The sequence below is a fragment of the Stenella coeruleoalba genome (genome assembly GCF_951394435.1).
Source record: "Stenella coeruleoalba genome assembly, chromosome: 11".
Lineage (NCBI taxonomy): Eukaryota > Metazoa > Chordata > Mammalia > Artiodactyla > Delphinidae > Stenella > Stenella coeruleoalba.
Window position 1 is genome coordinate 73,980,813 of NC_137157.1, and position 15,034 is coordinate 73,995,846.

The 15,034-nt window shown below is 34.3% G+C and overlaps 1 protein-coding gene across 1 annotated transcript in view; it reads left to right on the forward strand.

Moving 5' to 3' along the window:
- Nucleotides 1-10,809, forward strand: part of LOC307193752 (copine-8-like) — a 51,115-nt gene extending 40,306 nt beyond the window's left edge. Inside the window, exons 2-3 of the mRNA XM_079936162.1 lie at nt 8,736-8,776; nt 10,256-10,809. Coding sequence (XP_079792288.1) covers nt 8,736-8,776; nt 10,256-10,314 — 100 coding nt within the window. The 3' untranslated portion in view covers nt 10,315-10,809. The remainder of the gene's footprint in view (nt 1-8,735; nt 8,777-10,255) is intronic.
- The last annotated feature ends 4,225 nt before the right edge of the window (nt 10,810-15,034 follow it).

Genomic DNA, 15,034 nt, shown 5'->3' on the forward strand with positions numbered 1-15,034 from the left:
AATCTTTTGCACATAATGATAATTTTCCTCTTTCCTGTAGTGTGTCTTATTTTCATTTTATAATTTATTGGCTAGAGCTTGGAAAGCAATGATGAGTGGTATGATAATACTGTTTGCAGTTCATTTCATTTTATACTTAATAATATGGACAAATAATATAACCAATACAAAATTTGAAAGTCAAAATCAAAATTATAAATCAGTCAAAAATTTACAAAAATGCACCTTAAGCATTTATTATTCTTGCAACTTTTTCCACATTATTTAACCTCTCTGAATTTTACTATCTCACCTGGAAAATGGATTTGGAAAATAATTGCTACTTATTAGGATTATGGTGAAGATTAAATAAAATGATTTATTTAAAGTGCTCATACCATGTTCTTGGATTGGAAGAATCAACATTGTGAAATGACTCTACTACCCAAAGCAATCTACAGATTCAGTGCAATCCCTATCAAACTACCACTGGCATTTTTCACAGAACTAGAGCAAAAAATTTCACAATTTGTATGGAAATACAAAAGACCCCAAATAGCCAAAGCAATCTTGAGAAAGAAAAATGGAGGTGGAGGAATCAGGCTCCCGGACTTCAGACTATACTACAAAGCTACAGTAATTAAGAGAGTATGGTACTGGCACAAAAACAGAAATATAGATCAATGGAACAGGATACAAATCCCAGAGATAAACCTATGCACATATGGTCACCTTATCTTTGATAAAGGAGGAAAGAATATACAGTGAGAAAAGACAGCCTCTTCAATAAGTGGTTCTTGGAAAACTGGACAGCTACATGTAAAAGAGTGAAATTAGAACACTCCCTAACACCATACACAAAAATAAACTCAAAATGGATTAAAGACCTAAATGTAAGGCCAGACACTATAAAACTCTTAGAGGAAAACATAGGCAGAACACTCTATGACATAAATCACAGCAAGATCCTTTTTGACCCACCTCCTAGAGAAATGGAAATAAAAACAAAAATAAACAAATGGGACCTAATGAAACTTCAAAGCTTTTGCACAGCAAAGGAAACCATAAACAAGACCAAAAGACAACACTCAGAATGGGAGAAAATATTTGCAAATGAAGCAATGGACAAAGGATTAATCTCCAAAATTTACAAGCAGCTCATGCAGCTCAATATCAAAAAAACAAATAACCCAATCCAAAAATGGGCAGAAGACCTAAATAGACATTTCTCCAAAGAAGATATACAGATTGCTAACAAACATATGAAAGAATGCTCAACATCATTAATCATTAGAGAAATGCAAATCAAAAGTACAATGAGATATCATCTCACACTGGTCAGAATGGCAATGTAGAGCAAAAAATGTAGATCAAAAAATCTAGAAACAATTAATGCTGGAGAGGGTGTGGAGAAAAAGGAATCCTCTTGCACTGTTTGTGGGAATGTAAATTGATACAGCGACTATGGAGAACAGTATGGAGGTTCCTTAAAAAACTAAAAATAGAACTACCACATACCCAGCAATCCCACTACTGGGCATATACCCTGAGAAAACCATAATTCAAAAAGAGTCATGTACCACAATGTTCATTGCAGCTCTGTTTACAATAGCCAGGACATGGAAGCAACCTAAGTGTCCATCAACAGATGAATGGATAAAGAAGATGTGGCACATATATACAATGGAATATTTCTCAGCCATAAAAAGAACCGAAATTGAGTTATTTGTAGTCAGGTGGATAGACCTAGAGTCTGTCATACAGAGTGAAGTAAGTCAGAAAGAGAAAAACAAATACCGTATGCTAACACACATATATGGAATCTAAAAAACAACAAAAAAAGTGGTCATGAAGAACCTAGGGGCAAGACGGGAATAAAGACACAGACCTACTAGAGAATGGACTTGAGGATACGAGGAGGGGAAAGGGTAAGCTGGGACAAAGTGAGAGAGTGGCATGGACACATATACACTACTAAATGTAAAATAGATAGCTAGTGGGAAGCAACTGCATAGCACAGGAAGATCAGCTCGGTTCTTCGTTACCACCTAGAGTGGTGGGATAGGGAATGTGGGAGGGAGGGAGACGCAAGAGGGAAGAGATATGGGGATATGTGTATATGTTTAACGGATTCACTTTGTTATAAAACAGAAACTAACACACCATTATAAAGCAATTATACTCCAATAAAGTTGTTGAAATAAATAAATAAAGTGCTCAGCACAAAAAAAAGAAGCAAGTGGTAGCATTAGCCATGCCCCTATAAGAGGTAAGGCCTGCCAGTTTTTAAGTATGAAGATTGCAAAATTTTGAATACAATTTTAAATATTAAAAAAAAGTGTTCAGCACAGTGCCTGGCACCCAGCTAAGTAAATAAATAGTAAGTGAGGAATTTGTGACATAGGTTCATGTTGGGTATGATGGAGTAGACGGAGGGAATAATCATTTCTACCTTCTCGGGGGACACCAATGAGGAAAGGCTGAAAGAGGAATTCACATTTCCCAGCGGAAATGAGGTTGCTGAGGAAATTTTAGGGACAGGGTAAAATAATAGTACAGAAATATGAGGCAATTTTAGACTAAAGGACTGTAAAAAATCTGAAATGTCTGGAACAGAGTCTGTGATATGGAATATGGATAGAAGTGCAGCTAGAGATAAAGCCGGGATCAGAATGTGGCAGGTATGTAGTATTATTTTAAGGAGTTTGGAGTTTTTGTTGGTAATGGGTTTTATGCAGGGGAGCCATTTGGTTAGGTTTTACTGTAGAGAACTTTCTCTTGGAGACATCTTGGTGAATGAACTGGGAGACAGGAGGCAGGAAGACCAGTTAAGAGCTAGCTCTAAGGTCTGGGATGCAGTTGGGACTTGGAAGCAGAAGCCAAGGTGGGGGAAGCATTAGCAGAAGGAGATGGAGGGGAAGGATGATTGGAGTCTTGCTTGGAAGAAAGATGGGTTGAACCCTGTTGCTGTATTAGTTTCCTGTAGCTGTTGTAACAAATTATCACAAACTTGTTGAGTTAAAACCACAGAAATTTTTTCTTACAGTTCTGGAGGCCAGAAGTGTAAATAGAGTGTCACTTGGCTGAAACCAAGATGTTGGTAGGACTGCTTTCCCTCTGGGGGTTCTGGTGTAGAAGTCATTCCTTGCTCTTTTCCAGCTTCTTGTGGCTGCTGGCATGCCTTGGCTTGTAGCTGCATCATTTGGGTCTTCAAGGCTAGAGCCCACACATCTCTCTCTGCTCTGTTCATATCACTCTCTCTGTGTCAAATCTCCCTCTGCCTTCTTCTTATTAGGATATGTGATTGATTGCATTTAGGGCCCACCCAGATAATCCAGGATAAATGCCTCATCACAGAATCAATAATTTAATCACATCTGCACAGACCTTTTTTCCCCTAAATAAGGGTCACATTAATAGGACCCAGAGATTAAGACCTGTTATGTTTGGGGGGCCATAATTCTGCCTTCCATTGTTGCCACTTACTGAGATAGGAAATGAAGAGGCTACAAGACTGCAGAAAATATAATGAAATTAGTTTTGTACATAAGTTTTAGGTTTTTAAGAAGACTCATATTCTGTTCTCAGTTTCTTTTATCCTTCCCATTTTTAACACAAATGTTTCTCTTCTTTGGCTGAAATCAGGGATTGGGTTTTGTCAAACCCATCTTTTTTTCTAAAAGCTTGTATCACCCTGAGTTAACCCTACATATTACTTCAAACCAAAGGGTTCTTCTGTTTACCTTAGCTCAGGCAAACAGAGCTCTGACATGTCAGATTGTGAAAAGCCCTGAGTTTCCTTTAAGTAAATTTCAAGAATATCAATCATAGGTGAATACAGAAAAATTTTCACCATTAATTATCTTCCCCTCAAATTCTTTTAGTATATATACCAAATTCAACCCAGGCAAAGGTTGAAACTGTATATTTTATTACTGACCTTTTCAGCTCAACAGTACTAATAAATACTTTAAAACAACCATTTTCAGCAAAAACTGAAAAATAAAGTTTATTTTATTACTAGTTTTCATTGAGTAATATATATCATACACGATAAAGTTCTACTTGTATGCTCAGACTATGAAAGGTGGCTGCTGCTGAGCTGAAATTTTAGTCTATTTGTACAACTTCAAACCTGAATGTCTATTCTTATTTTCTTGAAAGCTGATAAACTTGTTAAGTACTTTCCAATGATCCTACCCTTTAGAATTACTTGGTGTCTTAGATTCTAGCTAATTCTGGCTTTTTAGTAAGCTTCAGTTTCAAAATACTTGATTTGTTTCATTTCTAAAGTTTTACTTTTTCAGTACAGTGTTTCTATTTGCCGTAGAAGTTTTAGGTTCAGGAAAATATTTTTTTCCTTAAATTTGCATGCTAAATTTCCAGCTATAATATTTGATCAAAGAATAAAAATAATGCATAAATGAGTCATAGAGAATTAAATATTGCATTCAAGTGACTTCCAAAGATTCGATGAATTTCCTTTCAGTTGCTCAAAACAAGTCTTGATTTCCCTGTCATTATTTAAAAAACTCAGAAAACCATTTTGTGTGTTATATGCATTAAATATATAATATATATATTTTATATATATATATATGCATGCCAAGAACTTCTTAATTCCAGTCCTTAAGACAATATAATGCCCAAGGTAAGGGCCTAGACATGACCCAGTGACATGGGGCATGTTTATAATTTCCTCACTCAGGTTTTATTCAGTTAATGAGTTACTTATTAGGGCAAAGGTCTAATATGCCACCTTCCTCTTCTACTCTTTTTTCCATAATAAAACACCTCATCATACCTAAAGTGAAAAAGGTGATGCTTTTGATTTGATACTAAAACCGTTCATTCGTACAGACCTTTGCTTATTTGCCAACTAGGTTCTGTGGTTGCCTAACAAATATTTAGTAAAGACCTTGCAGGTGGTCAGTTGATCCTGAGACTAAGTTGAATAACAGGTAAATAAAAGTCCTATAATAATTTCCTAAATTTTAATTAAACCCAGAGTCATCCTGTTTATAGATACAGAACAGTTCTCAGAGGCAGTTATATTTATGCAGAGACGTGGTTCTCTGTCCACATGTAGAAAATTTATGCTGGACTGTGTTTGTAAAATGATAAAGCATTGTTTGGCTCTATTCATAGGTATATTTTTGTTCATATGGAAAATTAAATAGAACAGTTTTTTTATTTGGCTCTATTTATAAGCTATATTTTTGTTCTTATTAAAAATTAAATAGAACAATTCCACTCAGGTACAGCAGTGGAGCCTCGTTACATGTTGTCTAAGTTCTGCTGGCCACAAGTAGCTTTTTGGAATTCACTTCATACCTTCAGTTTGAAGATTTATTCCCTAAAACAAATATATTGTGTGCTTTTTTAAAATTAGCACTTTAAAAATTCACAAATAGTAAAATTGTCTTTACTGTGGAACTATTAACTTTAGAATTCATAATATATACAAGTAGAATTTCTTTTTCAAAATGCATCTGTGTTAGGATAATAATATTTGCTTCTCTTTTAAAGGAATCAAAAAATTCAATATTTACTACACTAAGAACAATACTTATTAGCTTATTTCATTTACTGAGTTGGAAAGAATTAGGAGCAGGCCTACAACTTGTAGGTTAACTCACTTACAAATATCCTTTACCTTAATAGATGGTGTTGTTATGCTCATTTTACATGTGAATAATTAGAAGTTTTAGTTTTCCACTAATAAACTCTCATTATATAATTGTAACAGAAAAGGATACTTAACCTTAAAAAAATAAGGCAATTATTTCAAGATATACATTTGTTTAGACTGTTTTTGTTATATAGACATACCTATAAATTGTTTTTTTTCTAGTATATTTAAAAAAATAATTTGGTTAAGAGCTAACTATTGTACCTGATGTTTTTTATTTGTAGTTGAATTAATTTTACTCTATTTTACTCTTCCTTCTCCCCATAATAAACTGTTATTTTATATACCATCCAATATTGCTATTGATTTCTGAGTTTGTCCTCTTAGTAAAGTTCAGGCATCTTGAGATTTGAGAACATGTTTAATTAGTTAGTGCTTAGTTAGGTCTTGGGCATAGAATATTTTCTCGAAAAATACTTGCAGAATTGCTCTGAAGTTTAAATGGAATTGCAATTTTCCTGTTAGAGAAAGACAAGTCTGAGATGTCATTTTAAGAGATTAACTGGCTGTTCAGTATGGGTCTTGGAATGCCAGTTGAGTATAAAAACTATAATGGTCAAGAAAACTGTAATATTCATCTTGGCCACTAAGCACAGTTCTGTGCTAATAACTATATGAGAAGCCATCTTAAAATTGGAAGGTGGCTTGTTGAGCATAAAATCAGAGTAAGCAGCGTTGTCGGATGAGCTAATTGACTATTGTCATCAAGGGAAGGTAGCTTGATGCATTTGTCTGTTTTAAGAGATTAATATCAATGACGATTGAATTATAAAGGGTGAAGTCAGGGAACCTTTTCTCCTGGATGGTCCTGGAAAGGTGTTACTAACTTCTTCCTTATCTACTCCTATTGCAGGCTTCATGCAAAATATGCCTCTTCCATTAACCTAGTACTTCTTCATACAGGTTAGAGTTTAATTGATTGCGCTTTAGCTTTAGTTATGATATTTCAATCATACTCTTAAGTCCAGACATTTTAATTGGAATTTGAGATGAGTGGTTACTAGAGCAAATCATGCAATTCACAGATTAACTTTTTGATTAGGTTATTTCTTCAGGTAAGTTTTCTGACTAATGCACTGTATTTCTCCATAATTTCTTTTCAGGAATTTGCTCTCTTCCTTGTTTAGCTTCATCAAGGTTTATAGAATAGAAAGACCTGTTCAGGATTTTTATAATGTTCAAGTTCAACATTCCATTATAAAATTGTAGGCATAATGTTAAAGGCATCCTAACTCGAGCAAAAGACAACCTCATGGAGGGAAGAGTAACCTTCCTATATAAAAGCTGGTGAGGGGTGGTGTGTGTGTGTTTTTTTAAAGTGCTTTATATAGAAAACAAAAAAATTTTTCTGTGACTAAGTACAGAAAGTACAGGCCTCCTATCCTAGTTCTCTTTGTTCATAGCATAGGCGGCATCTCTCTTCACATTAGTCTATAAACAAGAATTTATTTTATGTCATACTCCAGTGGCTCAACGAGTAGGTATAATGGGAGGCCTTCTACATTTCCAACAGTCAGGAAAACAAGTTGTTTCTCCCTGACTTCTCCAGACGATGTAGCATTTTGTAAAGAACAGGGAAATCAGATTCAAAAGGTTGACTTCATTGGAATATTCTGTACTGGGCTGTGTGGTCTTATTCATTTAGTCAGTTTCTCTGACCCTCAGCTTCTTTTCTTTTTTTTTATACAATAGTCTTCACAATAATACCTCTCTTTTAACTTAATGTGAAAGTGCTTTGTTTCTAATGGGATATTAGGGAGGAAAAAATCTTGCATTCCTGTCATCAGTCCTAACTTTATGATGCATTTTGATAATCACTGGTCTTTTGCAGTGATTCTTATCATGTAAGAATATTTGCCTTTTACAAACTTGTAAAATCATATAACTTTGAGTATAGTAGTCTTTGGGGAATTAAATCTAGTCAGAGATAGTTTATTCTATTTTATTCATATGATCAAATTATAGCTGAAATTTATTGTCAAACAGCAATGGGAAAGCTAAACTGCAAAGTTCAGGGACTAAGTTATGAAGAGTTTATGGAGTTTTTTCCCCCTCATATTATAAAGGGTCTAAGGTTTTTTGTTTGTTTGTTTGTTTTTGACCTTACCTACTGTATGTTATGGATCATAATTGCTAGAAGAAATAATGTGGCAAGTAAAGTCTATGATTAAGAATATTTATCTTTATTGTTGATAGAAATCCATTATTTTGTATTTATGGTTAAAGATTGTAAGGTTTTTATTTTTTTTAAGATAAATAAGGCACCGAAATCACATTATTTGCTTTTAAATGTGTATAACATAGTTTTTGAGTCCCAAGCACACTGCAATATTTGCACTGTCATCTCTCCTCGACTTTAGTGAACTCTGAAAGAGCTGAATTACATTTTTTAGGACACTTAATGAGCAAAACTAGACACATAGGAAAGGCTGGAGAATTTCCATGTGAGCGGAGAGCTACCTTTATAAATATATAACATAGTATATTCTCAAATGGAAATGTTTGAAATTTACTGTTTGCCAGTCATTGCTGGAGTCATAGTGTCTGCTTAGGGGACAGAAGGATTATTTTAATATGATTTCTGACTAGTGGTCTTTGACTTAATTCCAAATATAAACATGTCTGATAGTTTCTTTCTGGGAATATTTGAAGGTGTAATCCCATTTTTTTTTTTTTTTTTGTCTGTGCTGTTCTGTTGACTGTGTTTTTATTTTCTCAGTGTATAGTGATTCCATAGAAGGAGTAACTTTTAAGAACCTGAAATATGAAAGGCTATCAGGTTGATATGAAAAAAAGCCTTTCAAATAACAAGCACGGTACAGATAAATGCACATGAGTGGTAGTCCTGGTGAAAGAATACAACAGGGTAAACATGAGATTTTTATTATAAGTATTAAACATAAAAATGTAATTTAACTATTATAAATGATTACCAATTAATGGAGGATGAATATGAAGCACAAATGTAACTTTTGGAACTTTCAAGTCATCATTCATGTATATATATATTTATATAAATATTTTGGTATTATATTCATCTAACATTTTCTCTTTTATTCAACAGAAATCTTCTTGACAGGGACACATTTTCTAAATCTGATCCAAGTAAGTATCTATTACTTGCTTTTTTTTTTTTTTTCCGGTACATGGGCCTCTCACAGCTGCGGCCTCTCCCGTTGTGGAGCACAGGCTCCAGACGCGCAGGCTCAGCGGCCATGGCTCACGGGCCCAGCCGCTCCACGGCATGTGGGATCTTCCCGGACCGGGGCACGAACCCGTGTCCCCTGCATCGGCAGGCGGACTCTCAACCACTGCGCCACCAGGGAAGCCCTATTACTTGCTTTTTGAAATAGTCTACTTATTTTACTTGATTTTTCAAAAACTTGTTTGAAAATCATAGTTCTTATTTAAATATTTGTTTTGAAGCCTAGAAAGCAAGATGGAGTATAGTCTTAGGCCCTGCATTCTCATCTACCTGGGCAGTACTCTGGCTAAAGAGAGGGAATTGCTTAGCATTTTGAGAATAAGATGACAATGCAGATGACTGCAATGTAGGACAGTTCACTTTGAAATTAAACCTCATTGTATAGCCATATGGTAGAAATTATCTTTGAAAGACAACTGTAATGGGCCATAATTTTATGATCAAGTCAGAGTAATCATTTTCCTTTTTTTGTGAATAAATGCAGTATATAAAGGCATGTACAACCAAGTGAATTATATAATATCTTGAATGAGCTGAAGTTTTTGATTCCTAATTATATATATTGAAAATTGGAGATAAATTGTAAAATGAGACAGTTTAAATTAGAAAACAACAGAAATAATGTATAAATCAAGTAGTGAGTCCAAATCTTGTAATATTTAGAAGCTGATATCCAGCAGCTCTCCATCTCTACAAATGTGTGAACCTGTGTGGTTTAACTACAGGAGAGAGGTTTTGTCAGTTGACAGAAGAATTCTTGAGGTAGTCACTGGAGAAAAGGCATTAAACTTTGTGGGTATTAAAAATTCCTGGGGCCCATTGACAAGTGGGTGGGATATTTTTATAAATTAATCTTTACCCCAAACTCTTAATCTCCCTTTTTTGCAACTTCCTTTTGTGGTTCATAGGATTTCTTACTTGTTTACAAACATTGAGGATAGGAGTTGCAAATATTAAATGTGGCATATGATTTGCTCCAGATATCCTTCCTATGATGGTTTTGAGCATTATAAGTATCCTAGGAAGAGCTTGACTTATGACTGGTAACATACTGAAATATTTCAAACTGTTTAACCTTAGTTAAAAGATTTTTTTATCTATATCTGTAGCATAATGCAATTGAAGACATTAGCAAATAATTGTTATTTTTTTTTTGTGCCTAGCTCTATACATGCTAAGTTCTAAAGACCTGATATTGTTTCTTGCTTTTTTATAAAAAATTTTCATCATGTGATGATTTATTAGCAATTTTCATGCCAGAGTAAGGCTAGGAACTAATTTTAATATAGCTTTTGTACAGCTGAAAAATAAATTGGATACACTTATATCTGATATTTATAAAAAACGTTTAGATATATTTATTTTTTCATCTTTTGTAGTTTGTGTCTTGTATGTACAAGGAGTTGGAAATAAAGAATGGAGAGAGGTAAGAATTTGAATTAAAAAAATTGTGCTGGAAGATATGGTATAAGTTATAATGTGATCAAGATGATACTTTCCTGTTTTTAGTTATTTTAGTAATTTTCTTATAGATTTATTTATTTTTATTTATTTATTTTTGGCTGCATTGTGTCTTTGTTTCTGCTCGCAGGCTTTCTCTAGTTGGGGCGAGCAGGGACTACTCTGTGTTGTGGTGCGTGGACTTCTCATTGTGGTGGCTTCTCTTGTTGTGGAGCACTGCCTCTAGGCATGCGGGCTTCTGTAGTTGTGGCACACAGGCTCAGTAGTTGTGGCTTGCAGGCTCTAGATCTCAGGCTCAGTATTGTGGCACATGGGCTTAGTTGCTTCACGGTTTGTGGGATCTTCCCGGACAAGGGCTCAAACCCATGTCCCCTGCATTGGCAGGCAGATTCTCAACCTCTGCACCACCAGGGAAGTCCTTCAACCCAAAGATTGAATTCCTTTTTTATTTTATTTCATTTTAATTTGATGAAAGCAATCTTTGTGTTTTGTTCTTAATAATCCTTAATGTTTAGCTCATTTATGATCTTTCTGTGGAATAATCTACCCTTGAATTTGTATTCTCCTCAGTCTTACATAAATTTAATGTGATCCAATTCTTACATAATTGAAGTTTGTGGGTTTAGTCTCACTTTTTGAGGTCAACTGCTGATTTTATAAAATATTGCTTTAAAGTGTTTTAAAAGTGATATCAATTATCACCTGCTTTTTGACAGTTAATAACTTGTTATTTGAAAATAAAGTAGAAACTCAGTTTCCTAATACAAATACTTTGTGTAATGGAGTAAGAGCAAGGAGGCAGAATTACTTTTTTCATGGTTAATAATTTTATTTATTTATTTTTATTGCAGTATAGTTGATGTGTAATATGTTTCAGGTGTACAATATACTGATTCACAAATTTTAAGGGTTGTACTCCATTTATAGTTATTATAAAGTATTGGCTATATCCCCTGTGTTGTATAGTATATCTTTCTAGCTTGTTTTATACATAATAGTTTTTACCTCTTAGTCCCCTCCGCCTGTATTGCCCCTCCCCACTTTCCTCTCCCCATTGGGAACCACTAGTTTTGTTCTTTATATCTGTGAGTATGTTTCCTTTTTGTTATACTCACTAGTTTGTTGTATTTTTTAGATTCCATGTATAAATAATATCATCCAGTATTTGTCGTTCTCTGTCTTATTTCACTTAGCATAATACCCTCCAAGTCCATTCATGTTGTTGCAAATGTAAAATTTCATTCTTTTTTATGGGTAATATGCCATTTTGTATATATGTGTGTGTGTGTATATATATATATTTATATCTCACATCTTCCAGTCCAAGAACATGGTATACCTTTCCATCTGTTTATGTCATCTTCAGTTTTTTTCATCAGCATCTTACAGTTTTTGGGATACAGGTCTTTTTCCTCCTCGGGTAGGTTTATTCCTAGTTATTTTATTCTTATTGATGCAATGATAAATGGGATTATCTTCCTGGTATTTCATAGATAGTATACAGAAATGCAACAGATTTCTGTATATTTGTATCCTGCAAAGTTACCAAATTCATTGATGAGCTCTACTAGTTTTATGGTGGCTGCTTTAGGTTTTTCTGTGGATAATATCATTTCAACTGCAAACAGTGACAGTTTTACTTCTTCCTTACCAATTTGGATTTCTTTTATTTTTTCTTGTGTAATTGCTATGTCTAGGACTTCCAATACAATGTTGAATAAAACTGGTGAGAGTGGGCAGCCTTGTCTTAGAGGAAATTCTTATAGATTTATACTGTTGAGTATGATATTAGCTGTGGGATTTTCATATATGGAATTTTCATATATTTTCATATATGCCCTTTATTATGTTGAGGTATGTTTCCTTTATGCTCACATTCTAGAGATTATAATAAATGGATGTTGAATTTTGGGGACTGTTAAAGGAACTGAGATAAATATCCATAATGTATAGAACCAGGCATCTTGGCCAACGAAAATCCTTAATGATGAGGCTTTCTTATTGCCTAAGCAATGAGATGTAAGTTTCTTATTTAATATACAGTGTTTTTCATAATAATAATGACTCTTGTTCTAAGCCCTTTAGAATACTGACTAATTTAGTTTGCACAGCAACCTTAAGAGGTAGATGCCATTTGCATCCTTATTTTACACATGAAGAAATTAAAGAACAGAAAGCTTAAGTGACTTGACCAAAGTTAGCCAGTTGTAAATAATAGAATGGGGATTTCAACCCAGGCCATTTGGCTCTATAGTTCCTAATTTGCAGAATCCTTATCTGACTCCAACCTTCACATTCTGGTTTTATTAATAGAAAGAAATTCTATAAATTGATCTTTGGGTCTTTATTCATATCTTCTTCAGCTTGACTTTGGATGAAAAACAAGTAAGAGAAGAAGCCTACTATTTAGGTAAAATGGCATAATATTAAAATAAATCAGAAAACAGAATATTTTACTTATTTATTTTTTTCTCTTCAAAGGGGTAGAATGTATAAGAGGGAATAATATGCAAAATTGGTATAAAAACAAAGTAGAAATTGAGAATATGATGATAAATAGGACCCAGAATCATATAGAGGGGGTAGGGAAAAGATGGACGAAGATGGGGAGATACCAGTTAAGAGACAATTTCAATAGACAGCATTTCAAAAAAATTAAAAGTGTTAAGAACTAGAGAATAGTCTGGAAGAATAGAAAAGGAAGTGTCAGATGCAGAGACAGCATTTTGTAGGTAAAATCCATTGTATATAGCATCTAATTGAACTAGCTGGATAAAGGAAAGGGGTGAAAAAAATGAAATACACTGTATATATTACTAAATCCCCACCAAATCATTTGAGAAAGTCAGTTTCTTTACATTGAGAGCCAGTATGGTATACAGTGGTTAAGGGAGTACACTTGACCTCTTAGTGACTGTTTCCTCATCTGAAATGTGGGGAATTATGCTAATGATTCTAGCTCACACAGTAGTTATGAGGATTAAACTAACCACTGGACCATGACTGGTACATAGTAAACACTATATGATTAAGGCTACCTTGGTTCTCTAAGAGAGCCAAATACATTTTTAAGAATAACAAAACTAGTAAGTGGCAGGTAAGTAAATTCCTGCATTATAATATTCTGTAAAATTCATTGTACAAGCCCAACAGTTGATGGGAAAATGACCTGTGGGATTTGCTTGGCCTCAAACCTAATATGATGGTATGGTGTTGCATAACTGCTAAAAAGCTAATGCAATCTGAGGATGCATTGATGGATGTGCAATGCTTACATTAAGGAAGATCATGCTGTTATGTTGAGCTATATTAAATTGTCATTTTTGTAGCTCAGAGTGGTTGAGTGTTGGCAATTTTATGTGATTCAATTAAATACTCTTGTATTTTGCTCTCGTAGGAGCAAATCTGGAATGTTTGTTTTCAGTTCTCCATTTGAGATCATTGAAATGCCATATATGAGGAGGGCTACCATCTTGAAGAAAGGGATAGACACTATGTCATATTAACGGAGGAATGTTTAACCTGAAAAATGCAGACACTCTGAGTAGTTATAATAATTGTCTTCAGATTCTTAAAAGTATTTTGATTTAGACATGGGGGTACAGTTACTTGAAGTTGAAACAAGAAAGGAGGAAAGAAAAAATTTGGCTCAAAGGATGAAGAGACAAAGGCATATATTTTGTTCACTGTGGGTGAGACCTTTGTAACATTTAGAATATTCCATGGTAGAATGGGTTTCCTAGAACAGTATCCTGGAGCTAGAACTATAGTGGATGTCCTGTCCTGTATTCAAACAGGGGTTGGACTAATTCATCAGGAAAAAAACTGGACTTAATTAGTTCTAATTACTTGCAACTCTGATTTTATGATGCTATAGAAGTCATAAAGAGTTTTGCACTCATATTATTAATTCTTCCCATTATCTTTTAAGTACTGAGCATATTTTACAAAATAATAACAAGAACCACTCTAATAATTATCCTCAGTGTATTTGGAATTAGACAAGTAAAACAATATTTTAGATAATTTAGTAAAAATTTAACATATATTCATCCATTTATCAATTTGACCTGTATTTATTGGGTGCCTATCATGTAGCTGCAGTGGTGGAAAAAATTTTAAATAGACAGTATTTTTACCTCAAGGAGCATAAAATATAGTTGAAGAGTTTTACCAGCAACTTCAGTGTGACTATACAATCCATTTACTGATTTAGGTATCAATACTGTGTCAGTAACATAGTGGTCATGTTTGTATTTGAATTTAGATGTGTTCTGGAAAAGTATGTATTCACTAGCCACATGATTTTATGTTCTGGGATGAATTACTTTTATACAGTAAGGAGAAATTAAAAAAAGAAAAAAAAAATGGGCTTCCCTGTTGGCTCAGTGGTTGAGGGTCCACCTGCCGATGCGGGGGACACCAGTTCATGCCCCGGTCTGGGAGGATCCCACATGCCGCGGAGCGGCTGGTCCCGTGGGCCATGGCCACTGGGCTTGCGCGTCCGGAGCCTGTGCTCTGCGGCGGGAGAGGCCACAGCAGAGGGAGGCCCGTGTACTGCAAAAAAATAAATAAATACAAAAATTTTTAAAAAGCTTAAAATATGTGGAAACAAATGCTCCAAATAAAGTGATAAAAAATTATTTGAAACTGTAGTGGTAATCTGCAGTTTAAAAATTATATCTGACACTATTACA